The 21627-nt window shown below is 38.0% G+C and overlaps 1 protein-coding gene across 1 annotated transcript; it reads left to right on the plus strand.

The window, feature by feature from the left end:
• The first annotated feature begins 1792 nt into the window (after positions 1-1792).
• LOC126623613 (protein EXECUTER 1, chloroplastic-like) lies at positions 1793-11952 on the plus strand. The gene is made up of 12 exons (XM_050292562.1): positions 1793-2305; positions 2896-3012; positions 3110-3175; positions 3344-3450; positions 5760-5841; positions 8142-8861; positions 8964-9087; positions 9861-10030; positions 10280-10354; positions 10496-10588; positions 10702-10849; positions 11581-11952. Exons 1-11 carry the CDS (start codon positions 1925-1927, stop codon positions 10792-10794), a joined length of 2028 nt encoding a protein of 675 aa, XP_050148519.1. The 5' UTR covers positions 1793-1924; the 3' UTR covers positions 10795-10849; positions 11581-11952.
• The last annotated feature ends 9675 nt before the right edge of the window (positions 11953-21627 follow it).

A 21627-nucleotide genomic window follows, 5' to 3' on the forward strand; every position in this document is an offset into this window, starting at 1 on the left:
AGTTTTTTGTCAAACGGGTTATGTTTTGGCCTATGACCCTTTGGCCCCCTCGGTTGAAGATGATATAAAATATAGTCTGGTACTGTTCATTAAAAAAAAATTTCTTGCAGGGCAATAGGGTTAAACCTGGCCCTTTGGCCCCTTTTCGATTGGAGATGGCCTTGGGGCCGTGTTTAGCCCTATAGCCTTGCAAGAAATGATTTTTTAATGAACAATGTCATGCCATATTTTGTATCATCTCCAATCAAGGGGGCCAAAGGGCCATAGGACAAAACATAACCCGTTTGACAAAAAACCCATTTCCAACCGAAGAGGGTTATTTTTTAGCCTCTCAATAATTTATTATTTTAATTGAATTAATAAGGTTGATTGAATTAAAATACTATATTAAAATAAGGTTTTCAGACATATTTTGAGTGCCACTTGTCGTTAAATGAATAAGCCTCCGGATTTCTTATATTTATATAATGAAAAGGATGTGAAAAATTGGTGAAGAATTGAAATAAAATGAGGTAAGATAGAATGAAATGGTGAAAAGGAGGTGAGAAATAGTGTAGAAATGGCTTAGGTATTTATAGGAAAAAAATTATAATTTTTTTTTTAAATTTTGTCTTAAAAAAAAAAAAGAAATCAAATCTAACAGTGACCTGACGTCATGTCAATTAGCATGGGTTTAAGCTGATGCAAACCGGTTGGCTGGCTGACTCCCTTTGGCTAGCCCGTTGGCCTGGTGGATGAATTATGGCTTGGTGGGGTCCACAAACCTTTTGACCTTGCCTTTGGTTGGAGACAGTTTCATGTCAAAACATACTATATTTTGACCTATGACCATTTGGCTAGGACGGTTGGAGATGTCCTTAGGCCATTTCCAACAGATCCGGCTAGAGGGCCATAGGGTAGAAAATAGCCCGAAATGACATGAAAATCATCTCCAACCGAGGGTTAGGCCAAATGGCTCGTGGGCCCCACTGAGCCAAAAAAGGAGAAAATGGCCAACTGACTGGCCCAACCCAACCAACCAGCCAGCCCTGGGCTGGTCCAGCAGTTTGAATCCAACGGCTACTTGTTGACGTCAGCTAGTTGTTATATTTGAATCTTTTTTTTACAAAATTTAATATTTTTTTTAAATTCTATTTTTTTTTCCTATAACTACCTAAGCCATTAAACAACATTAAATAACATAACATTGAACAACATTAAACAATGTTAAACAACCTTAAATAACATTACGTAACATTAAACAACATAAAACTTATACAACACAAAAAAAAAAAAAACCATTTAACAACATGGAACTTAAACAGCATTAAAAAAAACATTTAACAACATATAACTTAAACGCCTATCTCCATGCTTCTTTTGGCCCAAAGATGTGCAACAGTATCCTATTGTAGGTACTTGTTTGTGACACGGGAACATATCATTATTGAGAGTCCATCTCGAAAAATTATTGACAATCCATAACGTAAAATTCTTGAGGTAGTTTAATTTAAATAACCATATTAATTCAATTAAAATAATAAAATATGTTTAGCCTTATGATCATTTGACCCCCTCAGTTGAAGATGATTTTTTGTCACAAGGCTATGTTTGGCCTATAACCCTCTGGCCCATCAGTTGGAGATGGTAAGAAAAATGATCTGATATTGTTCATTAAAATATTAATTTTTTGAACAACTATAAGATCAAAGAGAGTCCTCTGAGCCTTCTTGGGTTAGAAATCGCCTTAGCCCTCTCCATGTTGTTTTGTTTTAACGCCTGAACAATCACGGGTGTATAAAGCACAGGACGACCTTATCCCCAAGTTTGGCCACAGCCTCCAGCCCCTCTGTTTTTGTACACAAAAAACAACACACAGACGCGCGCACGCACCATCGCAAAGCATATCCTCTCTCCTCCTTCCCTCTCTCTCTCTGCTGTATCAATGGCTTCCATATCTTCTCCGACCCCAAGTGCTCACAAGTTCAACTTCCCCAACCCCAAATCATACCCCTCCTCCGTTCCCAAAAGACCTTCCTCCCATTCCCAAACCAGCTTCTCCTCCAGGTTTCCCAATTCTTCCCTCTGCCGATGCCAGAAGAACCCTTCTTCCTCCTCCGACTCAACCCAGTGGAGATGGGACTCTGCGGTCCAGGACCTCATCAAAAACGCCATCAAAAGCTTCGATTCCTACGTCAATTTTAAACCCCAACCCGACGCCCAATCCGCACCCTCTCACACCGAAGACCTTGATTGGGACTGGGATCGCTGGCGCCACCATTTCCTTGAGGTCGAACAACAAGAGCGCCTTGTCTCCCTTCTCAAGGTCTCTCCTTTTACCACAATTCCTCCTCTCTTTCTCTCTCTCTCTCTCTCTCTCTCTCTCTCTCTCTCTCAAAGCATATATATATGAAGATTTAAATCCCTATTTATTGATAGTCTCCGGTGTTATGCAAACGTATAAGATGATGCATGCAAATATATGTACAATAAAGTAAACACGCCACACACAATCACAAGGAATTTGGTGAAGTTCAGCGAACTTAATCACCTGCACTATAGAGAATAACTACTCGGTTACAAGAACTTATTGGAAACCTTTATGCTAAACCCCGAAACCTTGCTTTAGATCTCTCTGTCACTCTTGACTCTCTACCCTTGTATTCAATCTGCTTTCCGTAGCCCCCAACAAGCCTAAACTGATTGAGATTACAAAGAAAACCTATTTCCCAGTTCTTATGGGCAATAACCTGTACACATTCCTTTTCTCCTTTCCCAACACCAATTGGAAACCTAAACCTGTTTGTCCTTGGTATTTTGACGAGCCAAATCACAACAATATATACACACACACATTTGTCAAAGCGATGATGATTTTGCTTATTTATGTGAATTTTTTGTTTTAAACTTGAACAGTCACAGTTGGGTCGGGCTGTATATGCAGAGGACTTCGAGGATGCTGCAAGGCTCAAGGTGGCAATTGCCGCTGCAGCTACAAACGACGTCGTGGGCAGAGTCATATCTCATCTCAATGTATGTGCTTTTACCTCCCTGCATTTACTTCTCCGTTTGCTCTCTAATTTTGGTTTTCATTTTCTTAAAATAGATTTTGTTGGTTTTCATATTTCAGAGAGCTGTAGAGGAAGAGCGATACCAGGATGCTGCATTTTTTCGAGATAATGCTGGTGCAGGATTGGTGAGTCAATCAACAAGGAAATGAGTTTCTGATTAGTAATGTGAAAATGTACCTGTTTTTCAGTTTAATGCATTTGGATAAGTGTGTTTGGGTTGTAGAATTTCAACTTGGCATTGATAAAATTGCACCTGGTTTATTTATATGTGGACTTCCGATTTTGTGTTGTAGGTGGGTTGGTGGGCAGGTCTTTCTAAAGATAAGAAGGATCCCCGTGGCTTAATTATTCGAGTAACTGCAGAGCATGGAAGATATGTCGCAAGGAGTTACAGTCCCCGGTAAGTTGTTTTGCGTTGTTTGTTTAGTTTTGGGTGTACCTTTTGTTTTTTGTTGTGACCATGACCAGCAGAGCATTGATAATTTGGTAACAGTAGCTTCTAAATCAATAAAAAGTAAGAGAAAGTTCAAAATTAATAGTTTAGTTACTTTATTTTGTAATTGTAAGACCTAAAGTTTTAATCTGAAGAAATGGGAAGAATTATGGGGGTTGAGAAGACAAACAGTTGACGCATGTTATTGTTTGTGAAGATCTATGAGGGACAGGGATAACCCCTTTTCCTTTTCTTTTGTTATCTATAACCGTTTTAGATGCTAGTTTGTCCGAGTGGCTTTGCATATATTCTTGCCAAAAAATAACACTAAACAAGGGATGCTACTGAATTGGATGTGATAGTACTAGTAGCAAGATAACTTTTTTTTTTTAAAAAAAAAAAATTCTGGGTTTATATCTGTACTTATCAATACCTTGGATTGAAATGGTACCAAGTGACTTCTTGTGTCAGTATTGGAAACTACAAAAGAAGTCCTGCCTAAGAATGGAACCTATTTATACTTTTGATGGATCGGAGCCTGTAATTTTCTATCAGCAATTTTTGCACTGGAATTATGAGAAATTTTCAAAATCCACTGTTTTGATATTGATAGGATTTTTACCACTGCACAAATAGGGATAAAAACATTTAAAAATACTTGCAAGAGAACAAGGTACCTGTAGTATAAATGGCTCAAGCAAGGTCTTTTTCCACAGGGATTGAATGAATAATTTGTATTTAAACCAATTCTTAATTAATTAATTAAAACAAAGTTTTGGAAAAGGTTGATTTTGTGACTTAAAATATTAAAAACGAATTTAAAATAAAAACAATTAAATAAATCAACTAGAAAACAATTTAAAGAAAATCAATTTACAGAGACACTATTTGTAAAAGCACTAGGGTTCCGCCGTCACCTTAACAATCCTATGTAGTTCTCCCATTCACTTATGAATTACCCATGCATATTTCGAAGGTTAGGTTTTCGTAATATATATCCTAATTGGAACCTCTAACATAGAGCGTATATCTAATATGCAATCCGTCCGGAAGTTCGGAACAAATATGAACACGAAAGACTCATTAAGTTTTATGAAAACCCTTTGAAAAACCATGCAACCCTTAAGACGTGGTGTTCATCCTAAGTGAAATTACAATTATTAACCACAAGAAGCCAACGCCAATTTCAAGGAACCTTCAGACCAAAATTGTATCAAATTACTTTTCTAAACATCCTAATGGTCGTAAATCACTAAGACACTTAGATAGTTTAAAACGGTGATTAATAACTCAAAACATACATGCATAATATCATAAGTAAATTGAAAAGAAACTATATATTCTTGCTAAGGCTCGTGGCCTCGCCCTAGGAAAAGAGACTAGTTATGAATAATCATTAAACAAAATATTATCAAGAAAATAGATAGAAAACACCTAGAAAATAAACTTGAATCGTCAATCCAAAGTAGTGCGTTTCCCCCTTCTTCACCCTAATGCCTAAATAGCCTTATTTATTCTACTATAAAATAAAACCCTACCCAGAAAAGATCTTAGAATAAAACTAGGAAACATAATAAAATAATAAAACAGCAAATAAAAGGTTTCCTATTTGAACCGAAATTCGACTTCTCAGAAAATCAGACTTTTTGACCAACCAAATCAACTCTGATTTGTTCCCAAAAGGTCTCTTTTGAAAGCTTAAGTCGTCCCCAACAAATCCTCAAAAGGAATCTTCCTCAAAGTATGCCATCTTGACCTCCAAAATACCCAAAACGTCCAAAAACATCAATCTGGAAAAGCTGTGAGCTGGGCCTTTATTTCTTTGCCACGGTCAAACGGCTCAGTAGAAAAATCTGAAACTTTGGTACAATCATCTTGAAAGACTCACGAACATCCTCCAATTGGAATCACTCTAAAATTTGTCTGTTTGATTACCTTATGCTCAAGAGGAAATTGAATGTCCTACATTAGAAATATAATTCAAAATATCAAAATCTCACCAAAATAATCAATAAATTAATACTAAGATTAGGGTAAAATATATAGTAAAATATTGGACTCATCAGATTTATAATATGTTGCCTGTTGAAGAATAGATATTTACGGAATGCTTCTCATGTCTTATTTTTCATTGTACTTGAGACATATATCATTTTGTAGTTTCCAATGAATTTACTCTGTGTTTCAATTAATTTCTTTCAAATGTAGTTTTCCATTCTGTAGGCTACTGGTGCTTCCTGCAGTGTGTATAATTTTATTAACTTTCATCTCTTCAGGCAGCTTGCTACTGCTGCAGCTGGTGTTCCACTCTTTGAGATTTATTTAACAGCAAATAAGAATGGTGAATACAGACAGCAGGTATCTTTGTAATGTTTAAATTTTTAGTATAATCTAATGCATCAATTACAACTTTCTAGTGGTCGAAACTTAAAATGGGCGGTAATAGGCTTGCATTTCCCAGTGAATGCTTGGGACTGTTTTGATCTTAATTGGACTTCACATCCATTTGAAAAAATAAACTAAACAAGAATTAGCACAGCGCGCATCATAATGACCATGCTGGCTCTTATACCAACTTAGATAGGGAAACACATTGACAAAAATTCTTTAATTTTTCAAACAGAATCCAGAAGTTAGGGCATTTTAGGTCTTCTTGTTTTCATAGAATGTCTAGAACCATAGGACAATAGAACAGAACTCTCTTTTAGCATTGCTTCTCAAAACCACCTTTTTCAAAATCTTACGTTAAAAAAAAATTCTTTTAGGCAGCAAACCCTAAGAGCAACCTTTAATCTTCAATAATTACAAAGCAGTGAAACATAATGAAAGATAAAAAATAGTAGGTAATATTCCATAATGAAAAGGGCTAAGATTTTTAAGCAATAACACAAGATTCCAAAACAAATTTTGGTAAGATGCCTCTGAGTGTTCTTCATCAAATTGACAGTTCTTATTTAGGTATTTTCTTTATAATAAAGAATCTGTTATCATATATGCATAATGAAATCTTGAATTGTGGAATTTTAACTTGCCAGACAGTCTGGCACCATAAGATAATTATGTTGACAAACTGTGAGTATGGACTGTTGACTTATTTGAATGTGCTGTATAGATTCGTAGTATAATATGGTTATGTTGCCAAACTATAGTTTCATCAAATTAGAAGAGCGAGGGGCAAGCATAGAGGTTTGACCAGGACCAGATTGGAGGTTCAATTAAGATGACATCATAATATGCACACTTCAATATTTTAATTCTAGTGTTGAATATTCAACTACAAACATTTAGATTGTTGAATACTTTTTATGTTTTTCCAATGAAAATTTTGAAAAAGAAATTCTTTGACTTTTATGTCAAGTAACCAATGTATTAAAAGCATGAGGTGTGGGCGAGGCGTCCGAGGGATAGCCCGGCCTAGGCGTGAGGCAGAGCCTCACAGGACCTAAATTTTTTAATATATACACTAAGCGTACACATATATTATATAAAAAAAAAAACGATTATTAATTAATAATCACCCTGAACACACACATATATTATAAATATATATACACATATATTATAAATATATATACACATATATTATAAATATATATACACATATATTATAAATATATATACACATATATTATAAATATATATACACATATTTTATATATATATATATATATATATATATGTAGATGAAAAGCACAATGAGCATACATATAACAATGCATGCAGACAACACACACATCCATTATATAAAGGTCGTACCCAGTGCACAAGGCTCCCGCTTTACGCAAGGTCTAGGAGACGATAGTGCAAGGAAGAGGTATGAGGCAGTTAAAACCTACCCAAAATTTGGGTTTGGGAGTAAAAAAAAAAAAAAATGCCCCTGAGGCGCGCCTAGGCAGCTCCAGCAACGCCTTCCGCCCACTCCCTCAAAACAAAGGCGGCAACCCTTACCCCCAGCCTCAGAGGATGGCTAGGCGCGCCCTGAGGCGAGCCTTTTAAAACATTGTAAGTAACAGAAAAAATCTGTGTATGGAGAAGGGAGAAAGTGCTGATAACTTACTTTGCACTGTCCACTAGCTGTAGGTTATGATCAAAATTATTTGGTGAGGCAGGGTGAGTTGCATGGTTCCAGCAGGATGTTGCGCATTATTGACTGAAAACACAAGGCCTACTCCTTTTGACGGTGGATCATTTGTTTGGAAAGGAATAGGACATTGGTGGATTATAAAGCCGTAGGGGTGAAAGAACTATAGTTGTACAGTTTGTGCTTCGAGTTGCCTATCAGTCTCTAGATATGAAAGAGGTTACTTTTCTGAATAACAGTTTTGTGTTTCCAATGCTGGTTGAACTAACCAAACCGGTTTTGGGGCTTAGTTAAGGAAACAATAGTTTGGGGGTGAAATGAAGTGGACTGTTGTGCTAGTTCCTGGTCAATCCTTTATTTGTGGCAGTCCAGTTTGGTTTTTAATTTACAAGCAACGGCATTTGGTGTAAATTAGTGAAGATTTGAATTATTCTTTGGTTTGGAATAGGATTGGAACAACAAAGGACAATTTTGAAGTGATACTTATTAATTACTTGATACTTGTTTATTGCATCATTTTTTATGCTTAAAGATGTGCAGCTAATATACTTAATATTTCTAATGCCATAAATTTCAGGCTGTGTATTTAAAGCGGGGAGGGGTGTTTCAGGATTCTCCACAAGTTAGCTCCAAATCATTGGATGCTAGTAGCAGCTTGAATCCTATAGATTCAACTGAAGAAAAAGGCGATCTGTTTGTTGCAGATAGTGAAGATGCTGAAGATGGTAATGATGGGGATGATGGCTCTGATCTTTCTGAGGATATCTCTGGTTTTCAAAGTATCTTGAGAGATATGATTCCTAATGTGAAGGTCAAGGTCTTGAAAGTGACCTCACCAGGGAAGGTAGACAGGGATCTAATATCGAAAGTGATTGAACAGATTATTGAGGAAGATGATGAAGATAAGGATAGTGAAATAGAGAGTTTAGATGCTGAAGATAAAGAAAAAGTTGAAGGTGATGAAGAGACAGATGTGATAGAACTGGATGCTGATCCTGGAATTATTCAAAATGCAGAGCGACGTGAAATTGCCTTTAAAGTTGTTGTTGGTGATCTTGGGCAGAAACTATCAAGCAGCCCGCCTACTAAAAATTTGCTCCGAGTACCTGCTAAAATGGAGAAGAAGGGACGTTTATCATTTTCCTTTACTGTTGAGAAAGATATTAACCAACAGGATTCCCGTGGAAAGGAACGGTCTTCTGTAGATAAGAAAGCTAAACTTGGAGGTCAGCGAAGCATTGACAATGTTATGTTTGATCTCTCTAAGTTCATGGGTAAAGAGAAGATACCACTTAAGGTTGGCTGAATTTTCACTGTACAATTTGAACAACCTGTATTTTACCAAATCCACCACTCCCTATACACTAAAGTTATTGCCATTCTATGTTTTGACTATCAGGTACTCAAAGATGTTGGCGAGTTAATAAATCTTGCTCTCAGCCAGGTTAACAACCATCAACCACTGTCAGGATCAACCACTTTCAATCGCATTGAAATGCCAGCTTCTCTAGATCCTTTAAATGGTGATTTCCTTCAAAATTATATTTTATCTTTTTCACTTTTTGATGCTATAATGAGGAGAAAAGTAAGTATGCTATAATGAGGAGAACAGTAAGTGCACTAACCTGTTTCCCCAACCCAAAACCCATCCTATAATTTTACCGTTTCTCCTTGTCCCACCATAAAGCAACAAGAAGAAGAAAAAGAAGGTGATCCCTTGAGAATTGTCTATCCAAGGACAGAGACTTCATCCCTTGATCGCTATCTTGGAATCCCAACTATTTTCATGCGACTCATATGTGCATCTGAAGTCAGCATGCCATAAGGAATCCCTCTTTAATGGAGGTCTCCACAACCATCTCCAAAGTAGCACTTAATTTCTTTTCATCAAATTTCCCACCCTAGCATCTTTTTCCATCACTCTAGGTATATCCCTTATAATTTTGGAAAATTTTTGTACATAATTTTTTCTTACCGGAGGGCTGCTATTCTTTAAAAGGCATTGCCTATCTTGCTTGTATTATTCTTTTATTTGTAGAAGCTTGTTAGTTTGTAGACTCTGAATTCAGTGGATTATAGTCTTCTGCACCTTTAATTAATGAAATCTGGTTTCTGATCTCTCCCTCTTCTGAAAAAAAAGAGAAAAAAAAAAGTAATGTTTGATGCTGTGCAGAAGTTCTTATGGTTGATCATCCTGTTTTGTCACTAGAATCCTTAAGTGCATTTGCTTTAATCCATGACAGATTCTTCAGCCCACCTTATATTGAATGTACTGAAAATAGGTTCATTTTATCAGGGCTTTACATTGGTGCACATGGGCTCTACACCTCAGAAGTTATTCACCTGAGACGTAAATTTGGTCAATGGAAAGAGGATGGTGGGACTCAAGAACCTCTAAACCTTGAGTTTTATGAATATGTAGAAGCCTTAAAACTTACTGGGGATCCTTATGTACCAGCTGGCCAGGTAATTTTAAAATGTTATTGTTGGTAGCTTCATAATATTCTATTGAAATAAAAGCTCATGCGGCATTTGGCTATGTTTTTTTCTGATACATGTTATTAATACTTGGATGACTGGAAGCCACCTTATTTCTTCCAAAGCTCTCCTCTCAACTTTGGAATGAACATCTGGGCTTAAGTTTTGTTTTTCATCGACTAGTTACCTGGTTTTTCTAAACCTTGGTCCTTGTACCTCATCACTTGATTTCTATAGGTGGCATTTCGTGCAAAGATTGGGAAAGGATATCAGCTTCCTCATAAAGGGATTATACCAGAAGAATTTGGAGTGGTATATGTTTAACTTGTTAGATCGAATTTTTTCTGATCACTTGTTATTAATTTTCTCTATCGTGCGTCCACTTGGCATACATTTATTTTGCTTTCTGAAGAAGAGTTTCTTTTATCATTATTATTTATTTTTGAAACTCAGGTTGCTCGATATAAAGGACAGGGGAGGCTTGCTGAGCCAGGGTTTCGCAATCCCCGATGGGTTGATGGTGAACTTGTTGTTCTTGATGGGAAGGTTTTATAATTTTGCTTTATATTTTTTCCTGTGTTTTTATCTCAAAAAGTACTCATTCGGTATCTCCAGAATGCATAGTGACTATATGATATACTTTTATGAAACTGTTGCAGTACGTAAAGGGTGGACCTGTTGTTGGATTTGTTTACTGGGATCCTGAGTATCATTTCTTGGTCTTCTTCAATCGATTGAGGCTTCAAGAGTAACTTTCCATCGTACATAACATTGCAGTTGGTAGATATTGTTATGAAATTTTGTAGGGTAAGTTCTTTCTCAATAAAATTATCCATTTAAACTATTGAAGTTTTGGGGTAATACTGCAAATGTTGCTGTTAAGTTTTCTGCTAATCAAGTCTACAATTAGTTGTCACACACTCATATGTATCATGTTTAGTAAATAGGGAGGTTGTCCAATCCCTTTTCTTCTGAAAGTTGCTCGCATATATTGGAGTTCTCTAAATTCCAGTGGCAATTTTTTTTACAAGAATTAACGTTCTTTATAGGGTTTTCAAATAAACACTAAATTGAATAGGATGGAGGGAAGAGAGGACAAATATATTTTCTTTCCTAACTTTAAAAAAATCAGAAAAAGATGGGTACTATGAATTTGGGGTGGTGTGATGAGTAGATGAGTTGGTGCAGCAGATTATATTTGGGAAAGGCTTAGACTATATATCCAGTTAGTTGTAGGCATGGATCAACCACTATCATGTAGGATTTGTTTCGAAAGATTGATGCATGTATGCATTAGTGGCCTTATTTTAAACCTTATCAACTATAACCAGCCGTGCTCTTTGAAAGAAGAGACGTTTTTGTGTTTTCCTTGTATGGACATCCATCGTGAATTTGCTAATCGTCATTGGAAGGCTTTCCTTTGTGATTTTATTGCTATTTGTTGTGTAAATAACAAGTTATTTAAATACAACGCAGTATGATAGTTGATGCATTCCCCTCTGATGAAGGTTTCCTTTGCTGTCTCTTGTGTTGTGCAGTTTAGAAGATATTTACTAGATATCTACTGGTGCATTTGTAAGCATGTTGACTCAAAAGCAACTGCGCTGAAGCTTTGGAATGCAATAGAACAGATATTCACCTGTCTGTCGCTGGAAATTTCTTTTGATATCAATGTATGTATTTAACTTGTGCCAATCCATCAAACGTTTTGGCTCAATTGTTATACGCTTAAGTTAGTGCTTTTGTGCAGTCTATTTTTTCTAGCTTTTGCTTGAGTTGTGTCGAAGCAGTTAGCGCTTGTGAAATACCTCAATCAGGTGAGACAAATTAACTCCTGTAGGTATTTGGTGGGCTCGTTCGTTGTAAATAATTAGAAATCAAAGGTAATATGAATATCTCAATTCTCCCTCCTTTTAATGCGAGAATTAGCTTTACAAATTTTTTTAACAGTTATTTATTGGATTTTATTTTGGCAAGAACAATTTGTGATGGTTTCTACATGGTATTTTCATGTTTCTTCTGTCGTCGCAATGTTTGGGAATGTGGATGTAATATATATGTCTCTCTCTGTTTGAGTTGAGTTTGACTTTTTGGGTATCTCTTGGTTCTAGTTTTCCTTTATATCAGAGGAAGATAAAACGGTTATCAAAATTGATCATTAAGTGATGAGTGAACCGTGTTTCTCTCTTTTTTCCCTATTGGGGAAAATGATTTGAGAGCAAAGGAGCTGCTGGTATATGGTGGGAGTAGAATCCAATTAGTGACCGAAGTTTGGTCTCTTCTCTTGGAACCTATCTTCGGCTTGAATTCATACATTTTGGTATGTTTGCGTGAGAGACTCTAAAGTTCCATGGAACTTAGTCTAGATTTCTTAGGATGTAATGCAAAATTTAGGTAGAGGGACTTGAAAATGACTAGATACAATACATTTGCGCGAATGTTGTCATTTGAAAGTCTTGTTATGGTGTTGTTGTAGTGCATTTAAATTGCTTGAGTAGTTCTTTGTGTTCTTGTGGTGCATTTTAACAATTGAGACTAAAGTTCCTTGTGGCTTTATATTTGGAATGGTTTTTGCTTGGTTTCACAGTGCGTACGAGTTTCCTTCGCTTGAACAGACCGAGCTACATTTTGTTTTTGCATGTTTTGAGTGTGGTTCATGAAAAATTAGGCCTGAGCTTGTATGCAAGAAGTCCTTTTGTTGAACTGTGCACGAATATCTCGTTTCAAAGAAAACGTTCTCATCGACTAGCACCGAAGCATTGTGTAGACATATGTTATGTTTCATTTACCTGAGGATGAGCTAAAGCTCCTTCTGTGTTTCTTGCAACCTGAAGAGGAACATCAAATGTGGTGCAGGCACGCGAATGGACGACTACATCTTCCAAAGGAGTAAGAAAACTGCGGTTTCTTGCTGATAATGTAGAGCAAACAAAGTCCAGCACGCAAATGTCCGTGCATCCTCCTACAACCAATTAACCTGACCACCATACATTGTAGAAAAACATTCGAACCATCTGGGTCCATTGAAGCCAAGAACCCTTCGCAGCAATCTTTGAGCCCGGTCGTTACATTTGGTTCGTTCTGCAGCCATCTTAGAGCTGCATTTGAGTAGAATAATGGACGCATATATGAGAGAACGAGGGGCCTTATTTGTTTCGGTTGCTTGTTTCAAGCATAAGAAAAACCCATTATGATGGATCAAGAACATGTTATGTTGCGGGAGGCTTTATAACTCGTGAAGACTGACAAGTGAAGAAATCCGCAAGAAATCTTGGTGGTAGTTGTACGATTCCCAGAGCAGAAACTGCTTACTAAACGCCAGCACAAATTCAGTCTCGTTAGATAGGTTTGGGTCGACAGTCGGCGGACGACAACTGTCTGATTAGACGGGATTTTTCAGAAGCAACCAGTAAATGTGACTGCTTGCTTAGACGGCGTCCAAGTTGTAGAATTAGTTCGGGCTTAGGAGTCTTGGCTGCCTGGTTAGACGGGAAGTCTTTCAAGTTTGATTGATTACTTATCTCAAGTCTCTGCCGGAAAGACTCTTTGAATTTTTTTGCCGAACGAAGCTATCTTTCTCGGCGAAGTGACCCAACTTACATTCTTTGTTTGGATCAAAAGGCAGGTGAACCATTATTGAACTTTACAGTAAATAGGCATAACCTTGTCTATAGCACCAATGATCGAGAGTGTTCCTTCCTAAGCTGAAATTGCTCAATTCAGGAGTCAGAAGTGCGTATCACCACACCACAGTTAAAGATATTTGCCCAATCGAACTCGGTAGCAAATTAGCACACCCGCATCATAAATCAAGCCACTAAAAGACGTAGTTAGCTTCTAATTACTTTAGCATGTACATCATGTGTAGGCTGTGTAATTTTAAAAGACAACCATTAAAAAAAATCAATAGAACTAATTTCATTCAAGAAGTAAACCATTAACGACGAGTGCATACCCTTATTTTGTACAAAAATACAGTTGATATAAGTGATTCTCCAAAGATGTTCTTATTTTCAAAGGATTCCTTTGTGGTGAGGACTAATTTGTCCTTAGTACTACGGTCTAGTAATATTTTTTTTTACTTGTAAGTGAAACATCTTAGGTTTGATTTTTGGCAAAGGTGAATTTGAACCACATTATTGTTAGCACATTGTGAGGCTAAGCCCACTCCCGCCTCGTTAGTATAGATAATATCGTTTGTTAAAAAAAAATTGCACAAGGTTAAAATTGTACTAGAATAGAATTGTAGACAACCCTGTTGAACTGGGTTTTGTAATAGCACCACTGCAATCCAAGCCCCCAAACCCAAACTCAATATCTTATATGCATATTATCATGCCATTAGCCATCGCAACCATAACCATAACACCACCGTCCACCTCCTGCCCTCCTCCATTTTTCACACCAAATCGCCTTCATTTCTCACCAAGAAATATGTTTACTACAAAAATCCTCTACAATCACATACCAACAGTGGCAAACCTTTCTGGGTTCGGTTTCTGTTCGGGCATGAATTTCCCTGGAGAAAGCCCCTGGCTCGAGCACACAGCTCGCCGAGAAGTTGGCACTTGGGTTGGTTGTTAGGCTCTTGCTTGTTGAAAGGCTGCAAGAGGAGGACATAGTTAGTTCTGAAAGGTGCCTTTGTAGGGCTTTAGGTGTAGGCCTTGAGGCTCGCAATCAAAACTAACTAAGTGCTTAGGCGTGCCACTGCCATCTCAATATGGCAAATGTAAAACAAGTGTGTTTAAGTCGATTACTTGCGCCCCAAGTTATTCTGACTTTTGTTATCAAAGGATTATTGTAGATGGGTTAAGTCTACATTAAGTTCTTTTATGTACCTTGAGATCAAGGACTTTTATTATCTTGTATACTTTAATGGTTAGAAGTCCAGATCTGATTAAGCCATCGGTCTAGTTCCCGTTCAATATTTTATAACAGTAAAACTACTAAATGAACCAGATCTGAGTGCCAATGGAACCGTTGATCATCAAATGACTAGAAATGACTTGAATATATACTGGAGAGTACATCATAATACCATATATACTAATTGAAAGATAAAATAAAGAGAGTCGAGCAAGATTTCACCTTGTCGGGCAAGGGTGAACGTTTTGCAGTTTCTTTTGTTTGTGATTACAGATGTTTGTGTGTTAAAAGGGATAAATGGTAAACAAGTTTACATAAGGGTATTGATACTATAGCATCTGGAGAAGGTAGCTGAGCTTTTACTCCAGACAAAAGATGACTTTCTAAGGGAACTATTGCTAAAAAGGGTTTGGAAGGCACGAACTGGCTTGAGAGCAGAGTTTGTATGCTTGTTTGTTTGATTGGTTGAGTGTCCTTACCTTTGGGCACTGCCTTCCCTTTTATAGACATTTCATCTTGGCTGTTGTAAGCTTTGCCTTAAAGCACTTAGTGAGTCATCATCTTTTTTACATGTTCTGCTATTCGAAAAGTGCTTTTGGGCTGAAAGTAGGTTTATTTCCATCGGTTGTCACTTCCCTTGTAAGCATTTAGCCTTTGCATTAATGGGGAGCTGACATATAGTCTTGAGATGGATGGATGGGCCTGGTGCTGAGCCTCAGGCAAGTCTCATTCCTTTAGCTCTTCTGGACTTTCTTTCTTTTATGTCCAAAGTTTAAATATTAACCCAAACAGTGCCCCCTTCAATCGTTGTTGAGCTTGCAAATCGAGGAGTAAATAATGATTGAATAGCCGCTTCACATTAACCACCATCGCACTCCCTTACTCGAGACTTGCGTCATTTAATGCAGCTGTTGCTCAATGAGACTCTTGCACTAACCCACGCCTTTCATCATTAAATGATCTTTCACAATATTAATCCCAATTCACCTCTCAACCAAATATCAAAAACTCTTTAAGCCTTTGAATTCCATAACTCACTAGAATTGACCGAATTTTTCTAGTATGCTTTTGCTTTTCAATTCTTGCCCTTCTAATTCCAACTTTCTTCCCATTTTTCTCTCGAAATCACCCTATAGCAACCAAGATTGTTTGTACCCAATCTTCTTGCAAGATTGGTAAGGGAAATTCGACCATGCACTTTCTGCTCAACGACCTTTATCGTCCTCGGGCAGGCCTGCAGACTTCTTTTTTCTTTGATGAAGGTTGAGTACACTCACTGGGACCTGTATGTATTTCTCAAGTCTCAATTGATATTGGAAACAACATGCCTAAGGAGAAATTAGTTTTTTATAATATCTCCGGAAATCGCACTGCTTCTAGCTTCTATTTCAAGACTTCTATGACATTAAGGAGTAGCCGAGTAGCCTTGAGATGTAAATATGATAAGCCCGAAACTGCCTTTAGATTCTATGTAATGCCGACACTTCTTCAGTGTAACAATCTCTAACATCCCACAAGGTTGGGTGATACTTTTTTAAGAATTTAGCATTAATTGGATGCTTCTGTAAACTTCCCTCTAAATCTGCCAAGTAATATCCCCCGTTGTCCAATACTTGGTGAATAATGAAAAGACCTTCCCAAGTTGGGCTCCACTTCCCAAAACCTCTAACTTGAGCTCCCAAAGGAAGAATTGCCTTTGGGAGAATTGCCTTCCACACTAACTCTACATTTTTGAAGTTCTTCAACTTCACATTTTTATTGTATGCTCGGGCAACAACTTCTTTCCTTTGTTGAATTTTATTTAGAGCCTTAAATGTACTCTTCATTGTGTAGCCCGAATTGATTTTGAATTCTAACAGAACTTACATTAATCTCTATAGGGAGCACGACATCTTGCCCGAAAGTTAGAGCATAAGGAGTAGTTCCAGTTGCTGCCCTCTTGGAAGTTCTGTAAGCCCACAAAGTATCTCCCAACTTTTCATGTCATTTCTCTGGACTCTTAGCCACTATTCTCTTAATAATGTTTACTAAGATCTTGTTGCTGGTTTTTGCTTGGTCATTTGACTGGGGGTAGTAAGGACTGGACTGAACCATCTTTATTTTGAACTTATTCGCAAATTCCTCTACTTCTTTTGAAATAAAAATGGCCTGCGGTCTGTGACAATTATCTCGGGCACTCCAAATCTGTGTAAGATCTTGGTTTTAATGAATTTCTTGACCGCAGTTGAGGTTATGGTCTTCAGTGCCGAAGCTTCTACCCACTTGGTGAAGTAGTTCGTTGCCACGATTATGAACGTATGCCCTTTGCTAGAAGCTGGATGAATTTTCCCGATGAAGTCCATCGCCCATCCTCTGAAGGGCCAGGGCTTGACCACGGGGTTTAAGGTTACCGAGGGCACATGTTGGAGAGGTCCATATCTTTGGCATTCTTTACATCATTGGGCATAAACTTTACAGTCTCTTTCCATCTGAGGCCAGAAATAGCCATATCTTATGAGCAACCACCTCATTTTATTTCCAGCTTAATGTGCACCACAGATTCCCTCGTGTACTTCAACCATTACCTTTATGGATTCTTCTTGGTCTAAACACTTCAGTAGGAGTCTATCTGGAGTCTTTCTTAACATGGTTTTATCCCACATGACATACTTAGTCGCTTGTCGTCTATTTTTCTTGCTTATGAGGAAGGATGGATCGTTTAAATACTGGACAATAGGTGTCCTTCAATCCTTCATCTTTATTTCTTCAGTCATTACATCTAGGCTGAATCCCCTTTCAAAGATAGAAATGAGATTTCTTTTATGAACTTCTATATTCCCTTCAAAGTTCCTTTCTTGAATTGGTATTGCAGAAGCTAATTGTGCCATTTCATTGGCAATTGCATTTAATTCTCTAGGGATGTAGCTAACTGATATTTTCGTGCCCCAATAACTCAACAACTGAGTGGTCGCTAAGTGATAACCAGCTATAGTGATATGCCTGCATTTGTATTCTCCATTTAATTGATTGATCACTAGTTCTGAATCACCAAATACTTCAACTCCAGTTGCCCCCAACTCTATCAAGATCTCCAGGCCAATTATCAATGCCTCATACTCTGCCTGATTGTTGGTGGTCTCTTGATAGTTTAGGAGGAATGACTAACAGTGGTGAGTACCTTTAGAATCAATGATAACAATCCCAGCTCCAACAGCATTCTGAGTGCAGGACCCATCAAAATACAGTTTTCAGAGAGTAATCTAAAGGCTGGTTATCCTTTTTATCTCCTGCTAGATCCACTATTCCTTGCTCTAGAAGGCTTTGTTTGGTAGGATCCACATGCTGGCCACCTTCAGAGTTCCTGGGATGTTGATAATTTCTTCTTGGAACTTTTGATGCTTAGCTAAAAAGTCTGCGATTACTTGTCCCTTGATCGCTTTTTGAGGTACATATTGGAAACTGAACTCGGATAGTGCTAGGATCCATTTTCCAATCCTCCCATGTCAGCATTAGTTTTGACAGCATGTATTTGATCACATCTATCTTGGCAATAATGTGGATGTGGCAAGGTAACATATAATGTCTTAGCTTGTAGGCAGTGAAGTATAGAGCCAAACACAACCACTCTACTGGAGTATATCCCGTCTCTACCTCAGTAAGGATCCTATTAAGGTAGTAAATGGCATGTTCCTTTCCACCTTCATTATTTTGAGCCAACAGGCTTCCTATTGACTTCTCAGATACGGAAGTATAAAGCTTTAAAGGCTTCCCTATTTAAGGAGGCATGAGCACTGGTGGAGAAGCCAAGTAAGCTTTTATTCTGTCGAAAGCCTCTTGGTGGGATGGGCCCTACTCAAATTCTTCCTTGTCTTTTAATCTTAACAAATGAGTTAGCGGATGAATCTTGCTCGCCAAGTTAGCAATGAATCTCCTCAAGAAATTGATCTTTCCTAGTAGCCTTTGTAATTGCACTTTATTGGTGGAAGGAGGTGTTTCCATTATTACTCGAGCTTTATTTTTGTCGACCTCAACTCCCCTTTGGTGAACAAAGAATCCCAAAAAGTTGCCCGATCTTACCTCAAAAGCACATTTCTTAGGTTCATTATTAACTTATGGATCCTTATTCTTGTCAAGGCTTGCCTGAGGTCTACTAAGTGCTGCTCTTCAGTTTTAGACTTCACCACAATGTCGTCAATGTATACTTATATGCTATGGTCGATTAGGTCATGAAAAATGGCATTCATTGCTCTTTGATAAGTTGCACAGGCATTTTTTAGCCCAAATGGCATCACCAAGTACTCAGATGCTCCGACATGACCCAGGCACCTAAAAGTTGTCTTATGTATATCTTTTTTAGCCATTTTTATCTGATTGTAACTAGCATTCCCATCTATGAAAGATAGAACTTTGTGTTTTGCAACTACATCTATGGATAAGTTGGCCATGAGCATAAGATATTCATCTTTAGGTGTGGCTCCTTTAATGTTTCTATAGTCAACACAACATCGAACTGCTTTAGTTATAGCTTTTAATATAGGTACAATGTTGGCCAACCACTCAACATATTTGATAGGCCTAATAAATCTAGCCTTCACCAGCCTCTCGATTTCTTCTTTGACTTTTTCTTCGATCTCTTTGGACATCCTTCGTGGTGATTGCTTGACAGGTTTAAATCCTTCCTTAATAGGCATTCTATGTTCTACTAAGGTTGGATCTAAACTTGACATTTCAGTGTAATGCCAAGCAAAACAGTCATTGAATTCGTGCAAAATGCTAATAATCCTTGCCCGATCCTTGGTTTCCAACAAACCCCTAATCTGTATAGGCCTCGGATCCGCCTTGTTTCCCAAATCAATGGTCTCCAATGGGTCTTGTACTTCTAAGGGCGGCTTGTCAGGTTCTGCACACAAAAATTCAACTAACTCCAGATTTTCGGGCAAATCCTCTGGCCCATCTAAATCATATATGCACTCAGCCATCTATATGGCTGCTTCCAACTCAAAACACTCATCTTCTATTCTGCTGCTTGAGGCTTCTTCTTCCCATTCCTTTTCTTCTCTGGTTGAACTCTCCCTCTCTTGCTTTCTCTCTTTCCCATATACTAACAACTTTTTTATTAAGGACTTGACTGCAACCACTTGGTCATTTCTTTTCTGTTCTGACATTACTGATGTTAAGGAGTTGGGATGATATGGGGTCGATCTCATTCTTCCCTTGTAAGAGATATCCATTGTTCTAGAGGCTTCTGGGCCATCACCTTGGTCAGGCGATCGTTCTTATTAGCTCCTAATCATTGAAGAATTCTAACACTGGATTGTAGAAATTAGCTTCTACCACGTTGGCTGTAGGAAGGAATGGTCGTTATTCGGCCTCTATTATCTCCTAAAATCCAGGTCTTGCTTCTCATTCTTCATGGTAAACAACCACTTATTGGTGTAAGGTAGATGGCATAGAGAGACTCTGATGAATCCAATCTCTGCCCAGTAAAGCTCTATAAGTGGAAGTACTGTCAACAACAAAAAAGGCCAGCATGATTTGTTTAGAACCCAAGTCAACTTCTAATGGTAATATCCCATGAGTCCTAGTAATAGCTCTCGAGAAACTGGAAATTATAAGATCTGTGAGGATGAGATCTTCCTCACTTCTGCACATTTTCTTCATCTGCTTATAAGGCAGTACATTGACTGCAGCTCTACCATCAATCAAGACCCTCTTGAAGGGTATTCCTTTCAAATAAGCAGTTACGTATATGGGTTTGAGATGGTTGGCCATGGCCAAACTCGGGCAGCTGAAGATCATCTTATCTGTATATATCCTTTTAGGCTCACTCCTTGCCAGTTCAGGCACATCCGTTTTGCTTGATTCCTTTTCTCTATCTCTTTAACACTAACATGTGCCATCAGGGGTTCTATTGCCAAGTAGTCACCCTATATCATGGCAGGTTAATCGTGCTTGGGACAAAATATGGTGGATAAAACATATGTCATGTTTACGTGGAAGTTGTTGGGTCTAGGTAAGTCTTTCTCCTTGGCTTGAATATGCTTTGTGAACTCATCCAACCAATCATGTGCTTCTTTTGATAGCACTAGTTTAGGTAAACGGGATCCTGAGTTATGCCAAAATTTTGCACTTGGTCCATGTCTTCACAAAGGGTATCAATCAGCAATGGTGAGGGTATCCCTCTCTCGGGCGAAATAGTTCCAAAATTGATTGGCTCTGGGCTTCATCTCGGGGTTGGTATCATTATCATATCCTCTTGAGCCCTTCTTAGAATTCTATATTCCCCAGGATGGGGGTACTACGGCACATGGTCTCTTTCCCCTTCCGTCTTGCTATTAGCCTTCTCCACCTCCTTCTTGGTTCTCCAATGGAGTTGATTCCTTCCCTCATTGGGTACCTTCTCAAACTTTACATTCTTAGAGGTTTCTGAGGCAATAGGGACCTTCAATGAGTTCATGTGGGCTTTATGTTGCCTCTGTACTCTTCTAATCATGGAGGCTCCCATTTCTTTAACGAGCTTCCCATCCTTTCCGACCACATACCATTTCTGACCAAGTCGGGTAGGATTCTTCTTTGTAACTGGATTCACAGTTCTCCCATTTACTCTAACATTTCCACTCGAATAGCTTGGTTGGGATGGCTTCACATCCACCCATTTTGGTACCTTGGCCTCTCTGTCTTCTACCTCTTCAGAAGCTTCATAATTTCTAAACACTTTTGACAAGCCCTTTAGTTCAGAA

Source organism: Malus sylvestris, chromosome 5 (assembly GCF_916048215.2).
Source record: "Malus sylvestris chromosome 5, drMalSylv7.2, whole genome shotgun sequence".
Taxonomy (NCBI): domain Eukaryota; kingdom Viridiplantae; phylum Streptophyta; class Magnoliopsida; order Rosales; family Rosaceae; genus Malus; species Malus sylvestris.

Coding starts and splice junctions, on each gene's coding strand:
- LOC126623613 (XM_050292562.1), top strand. CDS start 1,925: ATGGCTTCCATATCTTCTCCGACCCCAAGTGCTCACAAGTTCAACTTC. Junction 3,176..3,343: donor ATAATGCTGGTGCAGGATTG/GTGAGTCAATCA, acceptor TTTGTGTTGTAG/GTGGGTTGGTGGGCAGGTCT. Junction 8,862..8,963: donor AAGAGAAGATACCACTTAAG/GTTGGCTGAATT, acceptor TTTGACTATCAG/GTACTCAAAGATGTTGGCGA.